Genomic DNA, 27,190 nt, shown 5'->3' with positions numbered 1-27,190 from the left:
AATTGGAATGTTCTTATAATTCATATGTTTAGTTTGACAGGCAGGCAATAGCTCAGTCTGGAATGCAACTATTATAAAAGCAGTTCTTTAAAAAATGACTTAACCATGAAAGAAGTATCTCTCAGGCAATTTGGAACAAAAGACAGCTTAGCAATCATGAGCTGCTTTATCTCCAGTAATAAATCATCAAAATCCATATTTTTATATCCAGTTTTATGAGGCTTCTGTCTAAAGCACCATGTGCTTGTTAATGTTAGAACTTTAATATCAATTGCAGCTATTTTATTACAAATTTCAATATGATTTTTTTTAAAATAGCCATGCAGGAGACTTAAATGACAATATTTGTTTCCTTCAGCCATCAAATTAATCAAGACATTTTAAAGAAATTAATTTATTTCTTGACTCCAGGACTCAAGTAGGTATCACATGGGAGATTCAAGTTCTTGAATTTTATATTTGAGCCTGGGGTATTTTGGTTAGTGATTTAAATCATACTACCCATGTTTTATTCTAACATAAAGAGACAGTACAGTAGTCTTTGCTGGTAATAATGAAGTACAGTGATGGACCAAAATGCTGCTGCTGCTGCTGAAACTGTAAACTGAGTCTTAGAAAGCTTTTATTAAATAGACTGATACTCTCTTCAGAAGTAGATTGCAATCAAAATAAACCATCTACACTTTGCCTGAAGTCAAGAATTAGAAATCCATTAATAAAAGATAAATTCCTTCCTCACTTCAAATATCTTTAAAGCATTAAACCAAATTTCAAAATAAGCAGAAATGCCAACAGACTGCATGTCATTAATACCTAGCTCCACACCATCCACTTTTCAAAATACCATTTATGAAATTATTACATATGTCATCTGTAAAGAGCCAGCCTTTGGTTCAATAAACCTGCAGCAAACCATATGTTCAGCTCACTTAGCATGGCATGAGAATGTACTTGTCTTGTATTCCTGCAAAAGTTTAAATACTTCTTTCTAATAATTCCTTTTTAATCTAAACTGAAACTAGTTGTCCCTCTTCCTTCCACTTAATAAAAATTTCGAAAAGAGAAAACTTAATTTGTCATTTGCAGCCTGGTCTTGTTTTAAGGTAAACATCTGCCATTCACATTTGCCTTTTCTGAGTGTGATCTTCCTGTGCAAGCTGGGTGCACAAAACTGTGTCTGCAGACATGATGTTGCAGGATCCTGACTGTTTAATATCCTAATGACAGCATGCTAACAATGCAGTTTGTTTATGTCACTGATAATAAAACAGTATCTGAACCAAAAACCACACAGCTGGTAAATGCTTCCATGTTTTGGTTTGTGGTTCTATGGGCAATTACAGTAGATGTTTAAAGCAAGCAAGGAAGGGGTGAACCTCACAAAATTAGATCAAAGTCCAGTTGCTTTGCCTATTTTATGTTGCTCAAATCCTGACTTTTGAAAGCATGACCAGAAACAATAAATCATACTAATTCAAATAACATTCTTTCTAAATTAATAATGCTGTACAAAATTGTATTACTGAAAAATTTATTTCTCATTATGCTTTTGAAAATAAGGAATTCATCCTCAAAGAATTTTAAATACTTAACAAAATAATGAGCCAAAACTCCAGGCGTGCTCCTTTTGACACAATTATTCTGCCCTTCATGCATGGATACGCACATATTTATGCTTTAGGTACTTAAATTTAGCATCCATACTTTGCAGAAACAATAAAAGCCAAGATACACACTGAAATGGATACTTCTAACTAGTAACTTCCTTGATAGCCTAGCAGATGCCAAGATAAGGAAAGATTTACACCAGAGACTATGAAAATGCAGGATCATTTGAGAATAATAAAAAAGTAAATGGTGGGAAATGTTAACAGCAACAGCTGTGAAAAGAAATTAGAGAAGATTAAAAGTATAGAAGAGAACAATAATAGTAAAAACTCTTTAAAATTTAAATTACTTCACAAGAGAGCTTCTATAATTACGTCTTCTATAGGTATTTGAACAGTAACTGCAAAAACAGTGAGGTATAGATACTTAATTTTTTTCCAACATCCTAAGAACTTACTAATACTATAAAATCACAACCAAGAAAATGATAGCAGATCACACAACTATATGAACCATGCTGACTTGAAGACATTCAATGACTTTTTTAGATTGTGAACAGAGTAAGTCACAGGCATACTGAGTGGTGAAAGCAGATGCAAAGATATTGGAAGCCTCCCCACACAGTGAAGTTTTACAGCAAAACTCAGTTTTGCCCAAGAATGCCTTAGCCAGCAAGAAGAAGGCATATCTGTTTCTGCGCTTTATTGTTTATTATTTCATATCTGTGGGATGGATATTTGCATTTATTGCCACAGACACAGGTACCCAGTGTTGGAGAGACCTGGATTGTTGGCAAAGGAAAGGGTAGATAGCTGAATGTGTGCACACAGTGCATAGCTCAGTACTGTGGCATATACATTTCCTTTATCCATAGCAAATCCTGTTCTGCAACCAGAAGCAGCAAACTGAACAGGTAATAGTTGCAACTTGGCAGAAAAATGGTCACATCAATATCAAACTGCAGAGACATCCAGCAGAAAACACAGTATTCGTACAGCGATGAAGCACACATCACACAGATTCATCTGGATAGAAAGGCAAAAAGTAAAGTATGCCCCTTTGGGGTATACATAAAATGGGGTAAATTCCAAATGACAGCAGAAATTTCCATGTGCTTCTAGAACTGTATAGGATGAGAACAGGCATTTTATTCTATTTGGATTTCAAGTTACTGATCATGATGTCTCAGCCTCTTCTGATATGACCAACCCTATGAAACAGAGCTCCCAGTTCAATGCATATTAAACTCTAGAAAAGTTCCTTTTTCAAATGCACAGTACTCCAACTCAAGGCTGATCTACTCAGACAAACACCAGAAGAAGACTTATAGTCATTCATGCAGGAAGTTAGCTAATAAACTACAGGCAAAATCTGGAATTATTTTATTATAATTAATAATGTATTTTGATGATTATGGTTTGGCTGAGAACAACCAGGCCAGCCTGAGCTAGTCTGAGATAAGCGCCAAATCTTCTGCACATGTGGCAGATGGTGGAAGCATTTGGGAGATTCCTTATGCATAAGAACCTATTATGGGGGCTCAGATTCAATGCAACAGGAAAGTAGCTGAAGTGGGTCACGACAGAAGCACATTAAGCAGCACAAACTTTAAAGCTTTGGGTTTCATCCAAAAAGAAGGTGAAAGAGCAAGAATACTGCATTCAAGGGATGTGAGGGGAAAGTGGTTGTACAACCTATGTTGACTCATGAAGGTGAAGAAAGCTGTGGCTTATGACACACTCCACTAAGTTCTCCATGTATAGGGAGTGGAAGGACAATGTTTGAACTCAGTGGAGCTATATCCCTTTTAATAGGGCTTGCTTTAAACTTCCTTAACAGTTTTCATGGACATCACAGGGTGGTTTGGAAACATTACAACCTACATTGCAACAAACCTTATTCTTCCAAAGAACATAATTCATTATGTGTGCTTATATCTAATCTCTTTTGGCTCATCTTACTTTGAAAAAGGCTTTGAAATCCAAGAATGTTCCTCAAATACTCCCTCTCCAAGTCCCAGAAGGCAAATGCTAGAGTGTAGAGGAAGTAGACAGGACGAGAGATGAAATGTAAATAATACCACTGAGAACTCTTTAGCCATATCCCATGTTATACCTGATAAAGAAAATCCATCTTCCTCTCTGATTCATTTCTTATGGTAACTGAAACAAGGTGAACTGGAAGGAATAGGCATTTATTTAAAAAAAAAAAAAGCGTCCAATTAAAAAAAAACGAAAACAAAAGCAAAACCAACCAAACAAAAAACCCACAAACAAAAAACAACTTAGTGGAACAACTGTTGACATCTGATGCTGCCAGTGTCCTTTCATCCTTTACAATTCCTTCAACAGAACAAGCAAGTTTGCTGCACTACTTTCTGCACCAATGTGCTTTATGCAAGCAGTGCTTTATGAAAGCAATACTTAAGCCTTGGCTTATGTTGACTTTGTGAATTTAACTTTTATGAAGTTCAAAGAGCAATTCAATGTTATTATGGGGATGAGCTCTCTCAGGCTAGGTTTCCAACATGGAAATCCTTCAATCCTTTGCTTTTTGGAAAGATGTGAAGATACAGGTGCTCTCTGAAACAAATTAGTGTCATCACACTGGGGACCTTGCTGTCTTTTTACACGATCCAGGAAATGAGAATCAGTCTGAAAGTAAAAATTTACCAAAAACAGTATCACCCTTAGAGATATCAGTCCCCATCTCTAAAGAATATTGTACTGCCAGCTCACAAAGAGAAAAAGTTTTAAAATATAAGCAGAAGATATAACTTAGGTTGCCAGAAAAAAACCCAGGTTGAGTTTTCATGAACATGGAATTGCTGTCAGCAAAAGTTGCTGCCTCTAGTAATGGGCAAAATACCAAAACTTCTCTCCTGCTTGCTAATATAAATCAGATATTTGCAGCATATAATTTATTTTCTGCCCGAAAAAAGATGCCAGCAGAGTCCTTTACAACAGAAGGGCAAGGGCAGATCATGCCAATTATGAAAAAGGCTTATAGTAATGATACCACAGAGAAAATGCATGTGTCCTTCACATATCTACTGGGATGACAGTGAGGAAAATAATCCTCTTTCACAGAAGTTCATCATCCCAGTGGCAAGGCATACCTTGAAGCTGTGATACAAACCCTATTATTTTTTGTTCAGAGTAGACAAAAAATGTTGCAAAAGGCTACATTTAGGCTAAATCTTAGGCACTTACACTGTTGTGAAGGAATGAAGCTTACCCTGCTGAAGTCCCAGCAATCTCTATTGATTTCACATCATAAATGTGGCACACATTCTTGAAGATCATCATAAACAATTTTTTTTCTACCCACCACAGGTTTTTTTGCAACCATGGTAAGCACATGCTTTATTATCATCAAAACTCATAAAATTATTTACATTTTACACTTCCTAAACAACTTTTGCTTTTTCAAGGAATAAAATGCACTTATATGTAAAACACCTGCCCCCTATGTCCACAAAGAATGATTAAGTTTGTAAAAGTAACGTATTGAAAAGTCAGGGAATACCAGAATTCGTCTGAATAGTCATAACTTAAATACCTTATGCCTGTGCATTATGACAAACCTTTCCATTAAATATTAACATAGTATGTTCAATGAAGTCTCATTTAGAGGGTCTAGAAGAACATAGGAATCCAGCTTTCTTTCTTTGTGTAAGGGAAAGCAGTCATTACTTGAAGTTCTACTTCACATTTGTAGATTATAGAGTCTGCAAAATAGTGTTTGAGTGGCATCTAGAACTTGAGGAATACTAAGAAAAAGTAAAAAATCCCTTATTTTGGACCTTTCTTTTTCCCTCAGGGGAAATCTGTGTGGTTTGAAACCTGGGTGTGAATATTGCATGGTGGGAAGAGCTCTAATAACTTCACTCCCTAGGGAAAAAAGAGAGACATACAAAAACGTGGGCACTAGTGACATTCTCTAATTACATGACTGCCAGCCTCTAAATTTTCCACCCTCTCTCTCACTTTGAGCATAAGGTTCCTGTTCTCACATACAGAGCTCCACAAAAGTCCCTCCTGCCCACATCTCATTTTTTCCTTCTGTTACTGCGTGAGTTCTATCCAAATCATTTTCTTACACGCCTACCGCACACTTTCTCTGGTCTTTGCATCATGTCAATGCTTGCATTCCAAAGAACCTTTCCATGTTCAATTGAATTGCTATCTAAAATAGGGTTTTTCTGCAAGGTCAACAAATGCTCTGATGTCAGCTAAAGCAACCTTCTTTTTCAAGTAACTGGTTTCCTAGATGAAAATTATGTCCTCTATTCTGATGCATTGCCCACACTGTTTGACTGATGCAGGCTATTCCTGACTTACGTCACAGGAATATTTTCATAAAAAAATGTGAAAAGTAAAAATTATATCATATCTAGGTAAATATCCTAGAACTTCCTTAACTAATTTGCCAGGTTTATAAAACCAGAACCATGAACCTTTTCCCCCTTTGCCCCCTTTGTGATTGAATACTTTTTTATTTTCCCTAAAAGACACTTTATTTTAAAACAAGGACACTCAAATCGACCCCATAACATTTTAGACTGCCAAATTTCACAGCTGTTCCTTATCTCTATGATGGTCTGACTAAAACCTCAGAGCTGACAGCTCCAAGTTCTGCAAAAGCTGGGTTATGAATTTTTATTTCTCAGATGTAAATACAAGCCACCAATATGAATCTACTTTAAGCTTAAGGAAAAGGAACAGACATACTAGTGTGAGCATGTTTTTTATGCTGACACCCATATACAAGGGCAGGTTGGAGTTTGTTTTTCCCCACTGTACAAACAATGGGTTAGAACCCAAATTCTCACTTCTCACTACTTGCTGGTATTGCCTTCTTCTGGTACTTGCAAAGGGCAGAGCAGGTGGACAAGACCATTGTTCTAGCTCCAGCCAAATCCAAATGTATCTTTTGAACCATGTCACCAGGCACATACAATCTGTCTGCTGCCTAAAGACCATATGAATTTTCCCTTTGCTCATCAACTGATAAGGCAACCCGTAAAAATCATGTCCCATTTCAGAAGTTTAAGATTGCAAATAAGGGCTTCTTAATATTTTCTCTTACATCTACAACAAAAACTTCTTCCTGAGTCTCGTTCCCATGTGAGAAATTTGCTTTTTTCCCCCACTCATTGTGGTATTTGCTATTTTGGGTGCTCAGAAAACTCACAGCCTCAGAAGCTTGCTTCCTATCCCTTATATGATATTTTAGCAAGTACGAAGGATGCAAAATATTTATAGATCTCAGACAGGTTTTTACTTAGCAAAGCACTTTTACCTGTCAGCATCCACAGTCACGTCATGAACCCCTCTCTGGATGACGTCTCGAGAAGCAGCAAGGTCTGGTATTCGGTTCAGACTTCTTGTATATAGGTTGAGTCCTCCATCTGTCATGTACCTGAAAATAAATCTGTGGTCAATCAGTGGGAAATGCAGCCATCTGGCAATGTGTTTCACTTTAAAGTTAATGGTCTGTGAAATTCAAATGTTTAAGATACAGGTTGTCTTATTAAATGGTGGACTTATACCAAATATTCCCACTTTATGTGGCCGGCACAGGGAGATTGGGTATCTGCCTGTTTTCTGGGATCATTTGCCTTTTTCTCTGGCCAACCTCTTTTACTAAGATATTTTTAGACTGAAGCCCTCAAGTATGTACAAAAGCACATTTTAAATACTGTGGTTTTGCCAAAAAATAGCACCAGGTGCAAGAAAAATCACTCCAGCTTAAAAAAAAAATAGTTGCATTTATCCAAACAGATATTAGGAACCCAAATTCCCAGTCCTTGTTGGGACGCAATTATTCAGATATGAAAGAGATATTCACTGAAGACCTTACAATGATATTTAAGAATACTTTTAATGTGTGTTCCTTTTACTTGATTCTCACCACATTATAAGGCACGTCTAATGAATGAAACAGTGAGTATAGTGCTGTTTACTCTCTAGAGAACCATTAAAAGTTTATGAATTAAAAGTACCAGTAATAATTTTTGGAATGTCTACCTACAGTTTGGTTGTCTGAGATGTCTTGGCCCTTACAGTGGAGCAGCATCACCAGCCTGTCTTACCCACAGGACCTCTCCATTATGTTCTCAAAGGACCTTTTGATAAATTGCCCTCCCTCTTAGGCTCTTGTTCTTTCTGTTTCCCTTTTATATTTTCTGATAACTTTAATTTACCAACAAAGTTAGCATAAATTTATTTTTGAAGGACCACGCACATGAATGGGACTGAACATAGAAGCATACATATTCGGAAAAAAAATTCTGTACCTCACTGAACCTATTCAAAGTAAAGTACAGACTTACTGAAATAGGGGTAGTCCCAATGTCAGGTTGATGGCTAAAATGATCTCCCAGAGTCCACTCATGATTCAGTCTTTAACACAAGCTCTCCTTGATCCATGAAATGGTGCCACATAAACACACCTTTCAGTCTAAGCATGTGTGCAAGCACACAAACATTTAACTTTAGTAATTACGCAGAATCCCAGGCACAAACCAAGGCACGCACACACACTGCTGCCACTCCAGCTGTTCTGTTGGCCCTCTCCCTGTGGTTCCTTCTGGGAGCAGATTTAATTGAAATCATCTGTGACAGAGACCTGGGGGCCAATTCAGCAGCCTGGAGCAACTGCCTCTGCCTCCATCCCCGTGGCTGGGGGTGTCTGAACAGGGGCAGGCCTTGAGAGCAAAGCTGCAGGAGTGGAGCCCTGGGTGTTAGCTCCAGTCTGAGGAGGCAGCGTGTCCTGGGTGGCAGTATGGGTGAAGGCAACCTCAAATGCATTAAAACACAATGGGTTCCTTTGATTATTTTCAACAAAACTCTGAGGTGTTTAAAGCATGGGTGAGATTTGGATGGAAGTTTGGCAAAGTGTTTCTGAAGCCTTGGTATCTGGAGTTTGGAGAAGGTAAGTTCATATTTGCTTTCAAAGGTAAATTAACAGTCATATTTACATATTATATTCATCTTTTTATTAAAGACAAAATTCAGAATTTTTTGACAGATTATTTAGCTAGCAGTGAAATATCCAGTAGATTCTACAGCTCTAGAATTGCATATTAAATTTAGCTGTGGCTTGAATGTAATCCAGACTATATGATTTTTTTTCCTGCAAAAGTAAGGATAGACTTGACAAGTGCAAGAGGCCTTCCTCGCACTAATTTCTAATTACTGCCGCATTCTTTTCCCCAAGTGTTTAAAGTAATTAAACTGATAATGGAAGAGGCATAGAGGAGATAAGACTTTACATGCCTCAGTGAATCCTGAAATTTCAGAGCTTATCAACTTGTTCTTAACATTTACTGCACCTAAAAATGTTAACTGAGCACAGAGCAACTTACTATCTATTGAGTTATCCTTATTACAGATGCAAAGAAAAGTCACATAAGATGACTATATTCACTCTTTAATGTGATAAGCTAATTAATACAACTCATGAGGCACTGCAAAGGATTCCCTTTTTTAAAATTTTAAATAAAACCATGCATCTGTTGAAGACAGCATTAATATTTCCTTTATGATAAGGAATGTCCTCAGACATGAAAGTATCATATTTTCCATATGTATTTTTTCTAGCACATATAAATGCGGCATCCTACTTGACAGTCATTAATGATGTGTTGTGGACAACGTTGTCAGCAGCGCTCTATACACAGATCACTGAAAAAGTAGACCGGGGAGACATAGGAATATGCTTTCTTTAAAATGATGCTTTTTCTAGAGATCTATCTTTGGATGGTGCTTGAGATGAGACACTACTCTAGAGAAAGCTTTGATCACAGACTTAGATTTCCCTTTAGGAATGTATCATATTCAATTTCATCCCCCACTATTCTCTAATCATAGCTATGCTCCAAACTAAGAGATTAGATTGACAGAAAGAATTCTAAAATTATAGAGTGAAGCAGTGTGGTGTGACATGACCAGGTACTCCATGGAACTTCTATTTAACATAGTGTTACATCAGTCAGCAAGCAGCCTTGGAGTGCCAACAGCAGCGCTGAACAGTAATTTAAGTCTGAGTAAAACTGTAACATGGCTGTTCTTTCTAAATGATGTTCTAGGAGCTCTAACATACACAGGACTGAAGTGACTTGTCTTCCTAGACTGATGTAAGAATTGCTGAATTTGAAACAGGGAAGGCAGCACCTCAAATTGCAGTACCTCATCTGATTGAGCAAACAAAAATAAAAATTGTGATTCTTCCTCCTGGATACACTAAAAGAGTAACTGGTCTAGTCTTTAATGAAAAGATATTACTGCTGCTCATATGATATGCACAGCAGAAAACCTACAATAAAGGCCCATTACAATGACTATGCTCGATAATATCTGAAGTGGAAACAGAAAGTCAGTGCTGTCAACAACTGTTTTTCATCAGCTGCATGCAATGGCACACCTACCATCTCAAACAAAACATAAAACCACCAAAAGGCTCATCCCAGGGAAAACAATGCAAAATGATGGCTCACAGGTCAACTAGAATTTTCCAGTAACATTGAAACTCAAAGTTCACAGCAAAGTAATTTTGATGTTAAAGGAGAAGAACTGGATTCGAAGGCAGCTGAGAGTATCATTGGCAGATTAGAGCCTTATTTCTTTTTATATGCATGTGTATATCTACATTTTCCAACTATAATGCAACTTCTGCTTGTGTGCCAAAATTTCTAGAAAAATCCTCCTACTCCTACCAATCATGCATTAGTTCAAATGGGGAAAAAGCGCTGCTTACCCACTGTTGATGTCATCAGTCCTCAGGCTTTTCCCAAGAATGTCTCCATCACTCATGTAGCCACCAACGTCAGCCTCAGAGGATATGTCCAAATCAGCAGTTCCCTTCTCACTCATGTCAATCTGTGAGATATTCCCAAGGCGAGAGACAGCAGCTCGGCGGAGCGGGGTGGTGTACATGAAGCGAGAAGGGTCTGTGTGTATGAAGCGGCTGGCGCTGCTGCGAGGATAACCCGCACCCAAGGATGGAGCGTCTCCCGCCTGCAGCCGAGGACTGGCCTGCCCCAGCCGCCAAGTCACAGGGGTGGATCGGCTGGATAAGCTCGGTATGCTTCTCCCATTCACCTCCGTGGTCACAGTGCTGTCAAAAGTTGTCTCCAATGTGCTGCCAAACAGAATGGAGAAGTCAGTGAACGGTGCTTTCCATGTTCCTAAAGTTTTTAAAAATTCTCTCTCTGTATGTGGTTTCACCAAATGCACACATATGCTTGTATATGCCCTCAGTAGTGAGGCCAGTCCTGTTTAGTATCTTTACAAATGACCTGGATGAGGGGACTGAGTGCCCCCTCGGTCACTTTGCTGATGACAGAAAGTTGGGCAGGAGTGTTGATCTGCTGGAGGGCAGGAAGGCTCTACAGAGGGGTCTGCACAGACTGGATCAATAGGCTGAGGCCAATTGTGTGAGGTTCAACAAAGCCGAGAACCAGATCCTACTCTTGGGTCCCAAAAACCCCACGCAGTGCTACAGGCTGGGGACAGAGTGGCTGGAAAGCAGCCCAGCAAAAAAAGAGCTTGGGGTGCTGGTGACAGTGGCAGAACATAAGCCAGCGTGTCCCCAGGTGGCCGAGAAGGCCAATGGCATCCTGGCCTGGATCAGCACTAGTGTGGCCAGCAGGAGCAGGGAAACTGTCAGCCCCCTCTACTCGCTGCTGGTGAGGCCACCCCTCAAATCCTGTGTCCAGTTCTGGGCTCCTCAGTACAAGAAAGACATTGAGGTGCTGGAATGTGTCCAGAGAAGGGCAATGGAGGTGGTGAAGAGTCTGGAGCACAAGTCTGATGAGGAGTGGCAAAGGAGGCTCAGGAGAGACCTTATCACTCTCTGTGACTGCCTGAAAGGAGGCTGCAGTCAGATGGGGATTGGCCTCTTCCCCTAGATAACAACTGATAGGACAAGAGGAAGGGGCCTCAAGTTGTAACAGGAGAGGTTTACAGTAGAGGAAAAGTTTCTTCGTGGATAGGGTTGCCAAGCACTGGAACAGGCTGCCCAGGGAAGAGGTGCAGGCACCATTACTGGAAGTATCTACAAGACTTGTAGATGTGGCACTTTGGGACAGGGTTTATTGGTGGACTCAGCAGTGCTGGGCTAATGGTTGGACTTTGTGATCTTCTAGGTCTTTTCCAAACTAAACAATTTCATGGTTCCATGATTCTACAATCTCTACATGTGGGAATGGTGCTGCTATCTTAGCCAAGATTAGAACAAGAGCATATTGACCCTAGAGGTTTTACTAATCTGTGCATGTGATTGAAGGTGCTGTGGTAAAACTATTTTGGTGGAAAATCCACCATACGAGTGTGTGACTGACCATAACCACATACATGGAATCCTTGAGACATGTTTTGTGTGTTACAAAATTAGCAGAGACCCCAGGGACCAATCAGAAGGTGGTGGTTTATCTGTAACAAAATTAAAAGGGAGCTCATGTGGGAAGAAAAGGAAGGTGAAGAAAAAAACACGTGGAGAGCTCATAACTGTAATACTACATCAGTGTGTCTTTTTCTCATTGTTGACATATTTATTTTTTACATTTAGATTTTTCCTTGCATTTGATCTCATCCCCAACATCTATTTATAAGATTACCTAAAAGAAATTTTATCAGCTTCTAAATAAATGTGTATGAAACAATAACTGTCTTTAAGAATGATTGTATAAGACATTTTGACAATATAGTATATTAAAGTCACGTGTAAGTTGCTCAGGCAGTTTAGTGTCATAGCTAATTTTCCCTTGCAAGTCTCTCATTCATTCAGCAACTAGTAATACTCTCCCATGGTCCATATTTTTAGTAGTCTACACAAAACCAGTATACCTGTGGCTTATCTGGGTCCCTCTAAGGCTGGACATGGTTTCTTCCAAATTCTGTCTCAGGTCTGCAATGTTCTTGACAGTTCTCATTCTTCTTGTTTCAGGGTCTTCCCCTGGAAGAAAACAGTAAAATCAGCATACACTTTAGCATGTGATTTTATAAGGTTGAATAAAGTGCACACATGTATCCAGCTAAGAATGCACACATATGATTGTAAATATATTTTAATATTTCAAAAAATAAAACTTCATCCTTTCAATAATAAAACACATATATGCACATAGATAACATGTGGTGTGTAAAAAAAAAACAACCAAAGTATTCTTGTTAAGGCAGGCCCAAATCTATTAATGAAACTCTGATTTACAGTGTTGGGATTTTTATCCTCTGTAATCAAGGCAGGATGCAGCCCCAGACCACCTGATACATTATAAAGTCCCTTTTTAGTCCTTGACATTTTACATCAGTCAGTAGGAAAAAAGCCACAGTAAATCTGTGATCTGTCATCCCAGAAAAAAACTGGGATGACTCTAAGAACAACTCTTCAGCATTCACTTAACATTAACACAGGCTATTTCAAAGTACTTCTTAAGTAAAGCACTTAATAAAGCATCTTTCCTAGACTGACTATTCTTCATATGGGATAAAATAAAATATGCTTCTTGGGATACAAATCTGAACACTCTAAGCACACACATCATTTATACAATTAGACATTTCAACAACCTTCAGGATCCATTGTGAAAAGCTAGTATCATATCTCAGATAATGAAACCTTCAGAACTTCACCCAGAACAATGTTTCCTTCATACAATTAAAAATAAATTTTAAAAAGAAGAGATGTTATATATGATACGTTACAAAAGAGAAACATCATAAACCTCAAAGAAGCCTCCAGTGGTCATACACAAATGCAGGTTTTCTAGGAAATTCATAGATCAAAGAATTTAATTTGTTTTACTTTTGAACAACAAGAGAATTTCAAAAGAAATTCTATGACAAAAGTCTCTGATTTGTTCTAGGCTAGTGTTCTACTTCTGATCATGTCCTGTATCTTCTAAGAAGGCTGGCAAGAAGCATCACTATTGGAGTTACATGTAAAATGCTGAACTTGAAGTGCAAATAATTCCTTTTTGACTCTATCAATTACAAATTTCACATCATACCTCACAGACCTCCTGCAGTCAGATCCTATTGCCCAAGCAATCTGTAGGCTGCTAAGAAAAGTCTCAACTCCTGACATTAAATGGAAATAAATTATTTCATATAAATTACATATAAGCTTTAATTCCTCCTCAATAGGCAAATGATGCAGTTAAGGAGCCAACATAACCTGCAGTCGTGGCTAATGTCAGACCAGCTTTCACTGCAATGCCATTTTGAGGTTTTCCCATCCACCCTGCCCTGGTTGTGTCTTTTGTCCTCTTCACTGCAGCCAAACAGCCCTTTGGGACATTATGTTTGCTTATTTTATCACTCACAAAAAATTCTTCGGTGCTTTAATGATGCTAAGGTCTATAAATGTCTGGTTTGGCACCATGGAACTGACAGCGGGATCAACACCTGGGCGGGATGGAAAAATGAAGTGGGGAAACAGGCTCTGCACTGCTGCCAAACTCCCTCTTCTCAAGGCACACCCCAAGGCCATGTCTGTTCACACATTTAGTTTCATAAAATAAACTACCTGAGTACATTTTTACATGTAGTGTCTTGCAGGAGACAAATGTCGGCAGTCACTGAAATTATTTACAGCTGTTCCTGTGTTTCAAGCTAGATGTGTTTGCTAAAGCACTGGCAATCAACGTACTCATGGATCCCAGCAGCTCAGTGCAGAAGTTTCTGTACCACCCTGGAGATTCCTGTGAGGCAAAATGGCTCATGGCCAGGCTAAGCTGAAGACATTTGCATCCTGTTAGACTCAGACTGCTTTTTAAAGCCCAGACAATTCCAGGCACACTGTCCATGCCTGCCTCCAGCCAGTTGTCTGTGGTGCACTCAGTTCCTCAGACAGTGCCCTTTGCCTTTCCTGCTCTGCCAAATGCATTCAAATTGACTTCCAGGAGCACATCATATTCCTGCCATAATACCTATATAGGGAAGATGCAGGAAATGTCACCTGCCCTGCCTTGAACCAGAGGTGAAAGAGTAGCTTGTTGGTATAGGAAAATCTATTTACACAGAAAGACAAATTCTGGGGTCTATGGAGGCAGAATTAAAGGCAAAGCAATACTCTACCTTTATATTTATTTGAGGAACTGAATGCAATTCATATTTTAGAGTGATGCTGCCCTTTTCCTTCCTTGTTTATCCTTGTCAGTTGTCCTTTGCTGTATGTTAACATTGCAAATTCTTGCAGCAAAAATGACAGCAGCTGTCTTTTTTAATATGTATTGCACAGTAAATGGCATAACAAAGCCTTGAGGTATAATTGCAATACATTAAAAGAAAAGGTACATATATGGCAAGCTGCGAAAATATATTTTCACAGTACAGAATACTTTGCTTTCAGACAAATTATACCATACAATTACTGTTACTCTATCCTGCAAGGTGAAAAGCTTGAGATCTAATATCTTTTGATCTCTCGGTGACACAGCAGATAATTTCCATCAGTTTTAACTTAAAAAAAGTTAAAACTGACGTTTTATTATATTAAAATACTGCATAGTACTATTTTAAAAAAATCTCACACTAACTGCTAGAATGATTTGAAAGGAATAGTTCTTTTTTTCTTTCTGTCATTCTTTAAATGTCACTGGAATCCTGCTGTACCATGGATGAACAAGTCAGAAAGTATAAATAGTTGACAGTGAAGAAATTTTCTGTACTGAGTAGAAGATCCTATGTTTTCATGACAGCACTGAGTCCCCATCCACATCAAGTTTCCTTCCGTAAAGAGGACCATAGGGATGATGAATATGTTAATTTTTTGAAAACTAGCTACACTGTGCCTGCTAGTGGAGACACTGTGGTGCTTATTGCATCACAATTGGGTTCAAAGGCACCCCAGACTCCTTTGGGTACCTTGTTTCTTATAATATGGCACACTCATCATAGAGTCTGGCCATATATGCAGGACCTAACATATCAGAAAAGGACCTAACATATCAGGACCATATCAGAAAAGCTCTCGGTCTTGTTATCTCAAGTGATTCTGGCTTGTACACTGAGAAAAAACCATCCTGTTTCACACATGGGGAGACTGGGATAAGACTAAAACTAGGGTAACTTGAAACTTTCTGTCAAAATTCTGTTTCTCTTACAAGAAAGGCCATTTTCTCCAATCATTTGTAGCCTCATTATTTATATTAAAATGAATATTCCAGAAGATTGTCCCCAAATTTTTTGCCTATAAACAGTGAATCATTATTCCCTCAGTAAATTTCTGGAAAATACATTGATTTCTTCCACAGTGTGAGATACATTCATAGGAAATCAAAATAGACACTTTACAGAAACCACTAGATACCCAGGTCAGACTTTTACATTCACATTTCTGAAGCTCCCTCATAATTGCATTCACTAATATTGTTCATCATAATTTCTGTTCTTCTGCACATGTAATCACAGCCCAAAGCAAATGGGAGAGTAACAATTCCATCAATTGTCTGATTTGCGTGAAAGGATTTACAAATAATAAACATTTCCCTGGAGAATTGTCCACTATGAGATATTAACTCAATTTAGAGAGGAAAGCACCAGTTTTACCCTGCAAGCAGGGAAACTGAGGCTTACAAGAGAGCAGGGATTTGCCACTGACAAACAGCTGAAGAGGAGCAGAGGCAGGCTAGAGCTCAGTCTTCTGTGTCAGCAAGCTTTTGATCTCCAGCAGAAGCCCTTTTAACCTACTGGTACAGTCTAATAATAAAAGGTATGCATACAAAGAGAATCCCTATTTCTTTCTTGTTTTGAGGTAACAGCTTTTTACACTATATACACAGCAAAAATTTTGTCCTTAATGTTTAAACACAATCAGGGCTAACATATCTACCAGCAAGAAGCTCCAGGCTAGACACATGGCATATAACCTTCGAAAAGCAAGCAGCTACTTCAAGCATTTAACTGACTGAAGAACAAAGCTTTGGAAATCAACACTTTGAGCACTCTTAAAGGGCTGAGAGATGAAAAGTAACACAGCAGCCTTTGAAGCACCTATGGCTGTGGACTTCAAATACTCACTGGTGTGCACAGATATAACAAAAGTGGCTATTTAAGCTACATTGAAACTCTGGCACTCACAATTCCACACGTAGGGGTGCAGTTATCTGCAGGGGGGCTACAGAAGGGGGAAGAAAGACTGCAGGGTCAGTTTGCAGGAAGGCCGAGATGTGTTTTGCCCCACCCAAAACTTGGATTCAAGATATCAAGTTCAAATTAATGAGAAAAAATGCCAGTAAAATAGATTTAACAATAAACTAATAGCAGTTAAATATTTCACCTTATTTTTCAAAAAGCTAACAAACTATGTTCAGTTATTCACAGGCTGCTGCTGCCCCTGCACACATGACAAGCAATTTAGACATTTGTCTTCATTTCACACAGTCTTAAGAGGTCATAGTAAGCAAACAAAGAAGAAATGGCTAGACCCTATTTTTGCATACTACTGCAAACAAACCCAGTTCTGTCTTGGGAAATCACTGTCAAGATCAAAAATCTGCTCTGTGCAGATATGTGCTAACACTTGGGTCTCCTTCTGCCCTTCCTCATGTCAAGCCAAAGTTAACTTACCTAAAATATCAGTGTAAAGGACCTGTTCTAGGTCACCCAGCATTGTTATTATGACATCTTCATCCAGATGTGCAGTCCCTTCACGCAAGCACCCTTCCTCCTCCTCCTCTGCCCATGTCCTACTGGGGAAATGGGACGCATAGGATGCATTTTCATCTTCGGATTTTTTGCTCTCCTCATTGTCAGTCTGAAAGCCTTCACCTGTACACTGGTCTCCTGACCTCCTGGGTGTCCTGCTTCCAGCAGGTGGTATCCCCTGAAATGCTTGGGTTGTGGTGAAGCCGGAGTGGCAGAGAGAGTGCAGGGACTGCGAGAATGCCTTGGACAGGGAGCCTCTGCACCCGGCTTCTGCACGCCGCTGTTGGTAACTCTGGCTGCACTTGGAGGCGTTTCCAAACCAGTTCTCCCTGCACGAGTATCGCCTCTTCTCCCCTTCACTGATGAGCGTCAGATTGGTTAGAGACTTCTGCTTCTGAAGACGAACACACCCTCTCCTAACCTCCGTGCCTTTAAACACCGACAATTCAGCAGATCGCTGCATCTCTCCGGCTGGGTTTCACCTCAGTCAGATTTCATATTTCTGAGAGGGACAGCAGCTCAGTTCCCCTGGAAGCTGCGGGCGGCGCTCCCTGCATCACCGCACGCCGCACAGCCCAGGTAGCACAGGCTTGCACTCGCAGTGAGCACAGCTCCCACGTGCACTCTGCCTCCTGGAAGGGACTAGACAGGCACAGTCATCTTCTTTAAAATTGCGCTGCCGTCTCTGCTCAGCCACTTCTCGTCCGTCACGTTAATCTGCAGCACTTACAGTCATTTTCGCTTCGATTTCTCTCAAGCAGAAGAGAGTTGATCAAACACTCTGCTCCAGCACAGAAGTAATCCCAAAAGCCAACTGTGTTTTCCCCTCTCCATCCAATCACCAGTCTCATCAGAGCGGTGGGCCTGCATCTCTGTCTACAGCTGCTGCCTTCTGAAATCCAAAGTAGGCACAAGTACTGTCTCGGGCTTTTCCCTCCCTCTCACCAGCTCATGACTGATCCTAGTGCACAGCTCTTCACTTCAGATGGGCTGACACAGAACTGCAAGTACAGCCTCCACGTCAGAGCTCAATAAAGAGCCAAAATTAACCACTGAAGCACAAGCCTCCTTACATTTTAGTATTCAACCTGCATTCCCAGATATATGACTCTTCTCTGCTACTGCAGTGAATGCTGCTGGCTGCCATGGCAGCAAACATCCTGGTGAATTAAACCGGAGACACAGAAGCCTCTGCCCAGTTCACAGTGCCACAGGTTTCAAGACACAGCTTCACCTGAATGGGATTCTGCAGTAACAGATCTAGCTCATGGTCAAATCCTATTTTTCTCCCTGAAAGGTAAGGATGAAAAACTATTTCTTCCATATCACTGTTACTCCCTGCGCAGGAAGCTAAAAGCAGACTTGCAAAAGGACCTTCGGTCTTAGCAGAAATTGCAAGACTCTAAATAAAAAAAATGTAATTTATTATCATAAGATAAGACATGGAACACAGCAGTATTTGTGTGGTAAAATGATTCATAAAAAGAAATACTTAATTTCTTTCTCCTTAGAAAGCTACCGTCTTTGCACCTCTGTGAGATTCAGAGGCTACAGAATTATAAAATCTGCAAAAAATCATTGTTTCACAATATTCTGAAGAAAACCTACTAATGGAGGAGTAATTTTTTTATAAAGCAAATTGGTATTGTGTCAGAACTAAGTTCAGCAATTTTGAATGCTATTTTTAAATTCATTATCCAGAGAGAAAGAAGACTTATGCTAAAATGTATGTCTTTTCTCACAAAGAAAAATATATTAGTCCCAGAAATGGAGAGATGAACAAAGAAATACCTGAATTTAATTATAATTTTTTGAGATACAAACTTTTTTATCTAGGGGAAATTAATTTCACAAAACATTATATAGAAATCTACAAATAATAAAACTGCTGTATAAAAATAAACTGCTTTTGTCAGTGTGAAAATATGCTCATCTCAAGTCTCTACCTGAAAAACCTTGACAGAAAAATAACCTTTAAAATGCCACCCTAAGAATTACAAGCTGTTCACAGATTTCCTGTACAAATAAACAGATGTTAGCAGAAGCCTCAGTGTGTATTTCTTGCCTTTCACTGGTTCAGTTACCAGCTTTTGAAGATACACAGGGGAAAATTCTTGGAAATTTCAAAGGAAAGGTACATTTCTTCCTAGATAACTCTCAGAAACACAGAATAACTCAGAAAAAAAATAAGTAGTCTAAAGTAATGGTGGTATTCCATATTAAAGCACCAGAATTCCAAGAAAGACATGTTCCACATCAAGAAGAGGTACCACTCCCACCCCCACCTAGAACACACAGTCAAAGAGGAGACAAGAGGAATGGTCTGTCTGCCTGAGTACAAAACCATCCCAAATATTAAACACCTATCACTTTTTCAGCCTGGCAACAAAAGATAGGACTGCTGTGTTTACTCCAGGGTCTGCCAGCTGCAGTGACATATGGGCTCTAGGAAGGGTTTTGTGAATGTGCTGGTGCCAGCCTGCAGCAGAGCAGGTGTGGTGTGGATGCCAATGGTGTCTCAGAGCTGCTGTGGGGCTGGTGCTGTCACAGAGCACCAGCACTGCCTGCACACTCCTGTGCTGGTGTGCCCTGACAGTGCCATGTGGCTGTCCCAGACCGTCCAACATGCCTGATAAGCTGTGGTTGCTAGAAAGTCGTCAATGGGAGGTACTGGCAATAGAAAATTTCAAAAAAAGAAGGGTAGTCTCACTCTTTTTGCATGAATTCGTTTTATCTTCTAAATTTATACTCAAACTGGTACAGTGTTCTGCATTGCTATATTTTGAATTAAGAGGAAGGATAATGATTTTTAGCTCAGTTGGTCAGAGCACAGTACTAATAATGGCAAGTTCATGGGTCCAATCCCTGTGTGGGTCATTCACTTAAGAGCTGGACTTGATGATCCTTCTGGGTCCCTTCCAAACCAAATCAGATTGTGATTCTGTGATTTGGCTCTGTGATGCCAAAGTTCTCTTGGTGATTGTCTTGGAATCAAGAGAACAGGCTCTTTTCCTACCATAAAGAGCAAGTCTGAATTTCTCCCTGGTATTTCAAATCCAATAATAACTTCCCCCCCTGCCCTTTCATGCCCCACACCTGCAGGCAGTGCCGACCTGCTACTCCTCCCAGCTGAGCTGTTCCTTGCAGCTCAGCTTCAGAGCACACAGACCATCACCCTGAAAAGGGAATGACACCTGGACTGTGTGAGAGCCATGTGAGGGTAGCTGGCAGCTGCAGCATTTGTCTGCCTCGCTTCAAAATACACTGAAAACACAATGAGTCCAGTGCTTTTCTACAGAGGTTCTGAGGCTAATCACACAACCTTCATTCAGCCTTCCTGTGTACAGACATTTCACTACATCTCTTAATTATAAAGGTATATGAACTTTTCTCCCATTAATCCCGTTGTCTCATGTGGTTGGCAGGCCATTGTGATCATCCCCAGACAGGGGATACTTATTTATCTTAGACCAAGTACTCAGCAGAGACAACACTGAATTTATCCTTGTACTTTACCACATCTCTCTGCAGGGTGTCATTTGCCAAAACATAAAATTGCAATGTGGAAAATTCTTAGGTTAATTTCTTCAAAAAGAACTTTCTAAAGCTCAGCCCACCATTTTAAAATGTTTAGATATAGCAAGAAAAAAATACATCTTTCTATGGTAAGATGGAGATCTTTCTATGTCTCTGGAGACTAGAGGAGAACAAATGTCATGACAGCTTTATTCCCGAGCTACCTTGCAATTCAGTGCATTCTCCACCCACCAAGCAGGAATATGTTTACCTCAAGAACATATTAGGGAACTTCCTCAATCTATCACAGTCAGTGTAACATACTACTTTATTTTTACAGTCTCTTTCATAAAAGGAATTGCAATAATTATTTTAAGAACTAATAATCTTTGGGCAAATTTTGCTGTCAGATAAGACTTTCTTTGAAGTCTCAGTGGATGGTTTAGAACCCTACAAATGAATTATGTAATAGATCTGGAAATGCATAAGATTATGAATCTCTTCAGCTAAGCTTACTTGAAAAAAATGTAAACTATTCCTGTATGTATTAATTATTTCTTTCAGAGAACAAAAAATTAAGCACAATAAACAAAAAATATTTAAATGTGAATGTTTTTATGCTAATCCTGCCATTAAGTTAGGCCTATAACTTTTAATAGTAGTTTCATTTCTGCTTCATCCCTCAGATTTTAAATAATTAGTCAATATTTATAAATTCATGAATAATTACTTAATCAAACACTTTGCATTAAGCTCTTAGAACATGCCAGCACTTGTGAAAGCCAAATGTTTTCACTGATTTCATAAAAAAATACTTTGTAGTTTACCATCATGTACAGTTTACAATAGATTATTTACTAATTAGCTTGCTGACATCCTTCTCCAACAAACCTGCTGCAGAAGGTGATAAATGTCACAGCTACTTTAAGAAGAAATAGTTGGTAAGAAAGTCTGAACAACTTGTTCCCAGCCATACCATGAATATCAACAACCATCCTGGATTACTTTATTAGCCTTTATTGTCATTATCATTTTATAATCCTGTTTTTAACGGTAGATTCCAGCTTTGTAGAAACTGAGTGGACAGATACTAAGTGATCTTGTTGAGGCAAATCATATATAAAGTACATGCAAGAAATTGTGTTCATATTTGAATGCAGAATTGTTCCTTATTTAGGGGACTCAGATTCTGCCTGGGATTTCCTGGACAGGGATCTGCACACCTGTGTGCCACATGAGCAACAAGCCTACCCCACACATAACACACCAAAACTACTCCTCAGGTGTCTCGTGCCTACAAACAGGGCTCATTCAGTGGGAGCACACGTATCACTGGAGCTGTGCCCACAGAGGGGATTCAAGGCGTGCAGGAAGACTTAAAACTGCTCTAGGTGTACTCCAGTGCTGATCATCATGTGACCTGTGGAAACACTTGGGGCTGAGCTGTGGAATATTCAAAGGGGAAAAAAAAAAGTAGACAAAAGTCTGAAGCACTTCAGATCACATCTAGAACAAATTCCCACCAGAGATATGGGAACAGATTTGGGAACACAATACCTCTACCAAGATGCAGAACTGGCTTTAGGCATAAGCCATTTATATCTTCACCAAGAGCAGCAGATTATTGGTGATAATATAAAAATAAAGGGGGTGTCCATTTTATCAGGACAACCAAAAGCCACACTTCTGAGTCTGTGCCTACACCAGCCTCCTCACGTCCCTTGCCTTCCAGCACTATTCTCTTCTCTTGGCTGTGCAGGTAAAGCCAAGAAATCACTTGCAAAGCAGTGGACAGCAAACATGTGGCTTGAGCTCTGACTTCACCTTTCACCAAGCCTGAGCTGGAAGACAGGAGAGGCTATAAAGGTAACCAGCTCCTTTGCAGGAGGAAGACAGAGCAGAAGAGAGCTGAAAACTCCCTCTACAGATTCTTGCTTCACTTTCTACTTTCCCATCACCACTGCTTAGACAGTAGCTAAGGGATGTGAACTGCCTTGCTGGACACATAAAGCAGATCCATGACTTTTCACCACTACAGCAAGGAAATTAACTTAGGTTTGGTTCCTGAATTACACCAGGAGAATGGTGCCTGGCCAACCACTCCTAAATAATTTTAAGATTATTTTTTCTGCATTTGACTTTCGTTTTTATTATGGAGAAGTCTTGAACTAGACAGGCTTAAAGCATTAGTTTAGGTTCAGTTGGCTGATATAGCTCCAAAGTGAATTAGGAGCTCTGATATGAACAGCTTGGCTGGTTATAGGAGCAGTAATCATCAGCCAAGAAGCAATAACAAACAGGAATGTGTAAATATTTAGAAAGTAGAGAAACAGTTAATACAACAATATTGGCTAAAATATTCTAGTCCTGAGGATGCCAGCCTTAGTTCTAAATATTTGGAACTTTAAAAATAATAATGATCAATGAAGCAGAAACACAATACAGGTGGGACAGCACTTTATGAACACACTCCTCCCAGCTGTTTAGTGATTTCCACAGATGTTCACTCTTCTGCATTATCCTTACTGATCCTTACTGTTAACAAACATATTGTGCAAGGGTGGTGGCTACCAAGTTTCAAAAGATCAAGGTAATATTAAGATGATGCCCACCCACAGCAACAGTTGAAAGTTTCAGGAAAAAGGTAATTTCAAAATGAAAGAAATTTGATTCCTTGCTTAATACAGCCTGTTATGCCAATCAATGGCTAATGACAGAGTCTAAATAATCAAACTAGGAACATCTCTGGTGTCTAGTTTTCTTTATGTAATTTTCTTCTTTTTGATGCTGTTTAGTTTCTGCTCAGAACAGTAAAAAGGTCATCAGACATGATATTCTGTTTGATCATTTCAGCAGGTATTGAATTATTTGGGGTTTTTCTAGCTTCTCTCTGGATGATTCCTTAAAGCATCCCTTGATTTGTGGTGTTTCAATAAAACTCTTTATATATATTAGACCAAGGAGTCCAATTTTTGGAGTAATTAAAAATACTTTTATATTTTAGCAGGCATGCATCACCTCCAAAGAACATTACACCATATTTCAGAGTGACATATTTATCACAGAACCTGGCTGTGGAAATAAAGGACGTCAGAAAACTTTCAAAGGCACTGAGACAAACCAGGACAAAACCTATTTCAGTAGGAGTCAGCTAAATGTCAAGACAGTCCCCATAAATCTTGGGCATCTGATTTCCCTTCTGGTGGAGAGATAATTTTAGACTGATGTATCAAATTAGTGCTTTAAGTGAGTTATATCCTGTGTGAGAAGAACCAAGACAAATCCATTTAAATGTTGACAATTTGTGGTAAAAGAGCAAAACTATAGGTAAAACCGGTGAGATAGGATATCACCTTTAATTTTTGTAAAATTATAAGATTAAGGATGCTAATGAAAAACAAAACAAAGCAACAGCAAAAATAAACCCTTAAACCCCCAACTAACAGCTCTTGCAGAGTCTCTTTGGAACAGCTTGTACACAGCCCTGCAGTGCAGTTCAGTTCTCTTGAGAAAGTGAGGTGTGGCACACTTGGCTTTTTGCATCGACAGGCAGAGTCGTGGCCAGATCCAATGCTGATGGAACTCAGCATGGTTCTGTTTACTTCAAAGGAATTATTCCAATATGACTAAAATACCCCATCCCTTCAGCTTTGTAACCCAGTAAGGACTTTAATCCATGTTTACAAGGAATTCCTTGTAACACAATCTTTAGCAGCTTAGCTCTAGCAGCAGGTTACAGGTCAGGTACAACAGTAAGGACTTGCTTGTTTTCTGAACACAGATTCATTAATAAAAGGAACATGCATATTATGTAATTTATGTCTCAGTTCTCATGTTATGATTTAATTTGATGTTATTAAATGGGAGTGTTAAACTTTCTGAAGTCGACTTCCCACTGTTCCTCTTGGAACATTCAGGATGAGTAAATGAAACAACAATTACTTGAAACCCTAGATTGTGAAAGTCCAGTTTTTGCAAAATGATAAAGAGGGTATTTGAGCAGAAGGAACAAGTTGAAATAGATAACAGTGGATTTGAAGAACTAAACATGCATGACCTAAATTTTCTGTGTATTTAATACCCCTCATGATTAGAGGTCAGAAGCAATATTTCAACCCATCACAAAGTTCCTGACAAGAAACAGATGTAAACAAAGGAGTTCACAGTCTTGTCCTGACTCATTGTTACTCACCAGATATCTCCTCTAGGCACTGTTTGGCAGTCTTACTAAACGAAAAATCCATTTTAGTAGGACTGGTACAGGAGTCAGCAGGTGGTAAAGAGGTACTGTCATTTTCTGAGAGAGTTCTGAAATCAAGCAAGAAGATTGATTATTATTATCTGTCATTCATGTGTTCATGGAAAAAAGTGCTACTTGCAGCTCCATCTACAATCATATCACTAAAGGGTGAAAATATATTTTTTGTCACATTCTTATTATGCTAGTTTAAAGTCCAGCTACACACACATAAAGGAAATAAAAACTTGTAATTGATGAAATATTAAATGAGAAAGGCCATGTGGGAAAAAGCTTATGCAAGGCTGGATGGAAATTTGGCCCAGATATTTAAATCTATGTGCAGCTTCTTTTGATAATACCCCTTATAAGACCGTGGGGAATGGGATAATACAAGTTTTTCGATTAACTTTCTACTAAATAGCTCATATTTGCTTTGAGGGTATATTTCTGTGAATATCAATGATAAATTATAATGGTAACCCCTCACTGAATACAGTTACTTTCTGTTATATGAAGGTAAATAGCAAGAAATATATGAGCACACTGATTATAATAAAAAATATCTCACACACTTATTGCCTCTTCTTACAAAACAGCTGTAGAATCTGCTTTACCCTGGAGCTGCTGAACTATGATGTCATCAAAGAGCAACATGTACAACCATGTGTATACAGTAAAAGAACACATCTAAAATTATAACAGCCACTTTTTGAAATAAAATTTTAAAAGATCCTCACTTAGAGCTTAAGCTCTTCCAGCTTTCCTGACATGAATAGCAGTCACTCTTCTGATTTATTAAAATACTAGTTAAATATTTATATCCTAATTTTAAAGTGTGACATTTATAGTTCAATTTTCAAAATTAACCATAAAGTGTTTCCAATGACCAACTAAACTTAAAAGAGAAACATTTAACTTTGTATCTGTATTTAATAAATAAAACTCATAAAAACAGTGACTTATCTCTCAAAATAATTTTATAGCAACTTATTTTATGAAATAAATTTCCAGTTAATATTTTCTTTATATTTACTGAATGAATTTGTTCAGTAATTGATAACACTAGATGAGGAAACAGATGTCTGCACAAAGAGCAGCACATGTACTGACACAAGTACTGACATGGTGGAACCCATTGATTAGAATCATCCAACTCAGAAACAGAAATTATGCCTGATCAGTTTTCTTACCAATTTCTGTACTTTTGGGATGCTGGAAACAGAGAATTGCTCTATGAAAAACTACTTTTGGTTCTTGTCTGTCCCACACTACTGGAAACACAGGCTCAGCACATGTTGCAAGGTTAGCTGTGTCCTGCCAACCTTGAATGTAGTTTTACATTTGATGTTTGAGAGGAGAGTCTCTTAAATAAAAGAAGAGCTCGCTCTATCCCTCTGCAGTGAACACACTCTGAAACTCCACAGTCCTGCTTGCTTTTCCAACGGGCTTTAAATCATCAAAATTTTAATGGTCTGAGGAAACAACAGAAATCTCATGGAGGACTATGGGTTTCACAGCAACCTAAGTTCTGCTTGCTTGGGACAACAGGTTATTTGTTGTGGTACAGATGGACTAGATAGCACCAGCCCCTGGGTAGCTGTGATGGAGACACTGCAGGGAGGGAACAGGTCTCTCACAAACAGCTCTTTTTCTATGAGGTCTCCAGGGGGCTGCAGCTGCCAGCACTTACACACCAGTCCTGCCTTTTCATGCAGGATGGCCAAGGCCCTGATTTCCTCTGGAGTTGAGCTTAGCCCAGATACTGAGAATGAAACACTAGACTAGGGGTGAAAGATCTCCAAGTAAAATAATGTAGGATTTTGGGGCTCTTGGGGAACAAGGAGGCCTAGGTACACACTGGGTACCTAAAACTTCAAGTTGCATTGCTGTGGGTCCATTGTGGGTTGTGATACATTGGATCAAGAATATAAATGCCTCTTCTAATTTTTATAAAAAATGGAAAATGAAATGGTGAGGTTTGTCTTCTATACTTCTGGCTTTAATGTCTTTCAGTGGGACATATTAATCCTATGAACTCAAGTGATCACTGCAGGGCTGCAGCACAGATTAAGCTCAAAGCAAGTAAACAGCAAATTAAGTGATCTTCTCATTAGCCTTGCACATTGGCCTAAATGAATGATACTCTATCCTCTACCTACTCACAGCCCAC

The 27,190-nt window shown here is 39.0% G+C and overlaps 1 protein-coding gene across 1 annotated transcript in view; it reads right to left on the bottom strand.

Moving 5' to 3' along the window:
- NAV3 (neuron navigator 3) overlaps positions 1-27,190 on the bottom strand; it is a gene marked incomplete at its 5' end in the record, with an annotated part of 248,995 nt that overhangs the window by 93,141 nt on the left and 128,664 nt on the right. The window contains 4 exons of the mRNA XM_084205736.1: positions 6,913-7,032; positions 10,372-10,755; positions 12,462-12,570; positions 24,973-25,088. Coding sequence (XP_084061862.1) covers positions 6,913-7,032; positions 10,372-10,755; positions 12,462-12,570; positions 24,973-25,088 — 729 coding nt within the window. The remainder of the gene's footprint in view (positions 1-6,912; positions 7,033-10,371; positions 10,756-12,461; positions 12,571-24,972; positions 25,089-27,190) is intronic.

This window comes from Fringilla coelebs (assembly GCF_963513975.1).
Source record: "Fringilla coelebs genome assembly, chromosome: 5".
NCBI lineage: Eukaryota > Metazoa > Chordata > Aves > Passeriformes > Fringillidae > Fringilla > Fringilla coelebs.
Note: the sequence above shows the minus strand (reverse complement) of the source record. Positions and strands in the feature narration are given on the sequence as shown.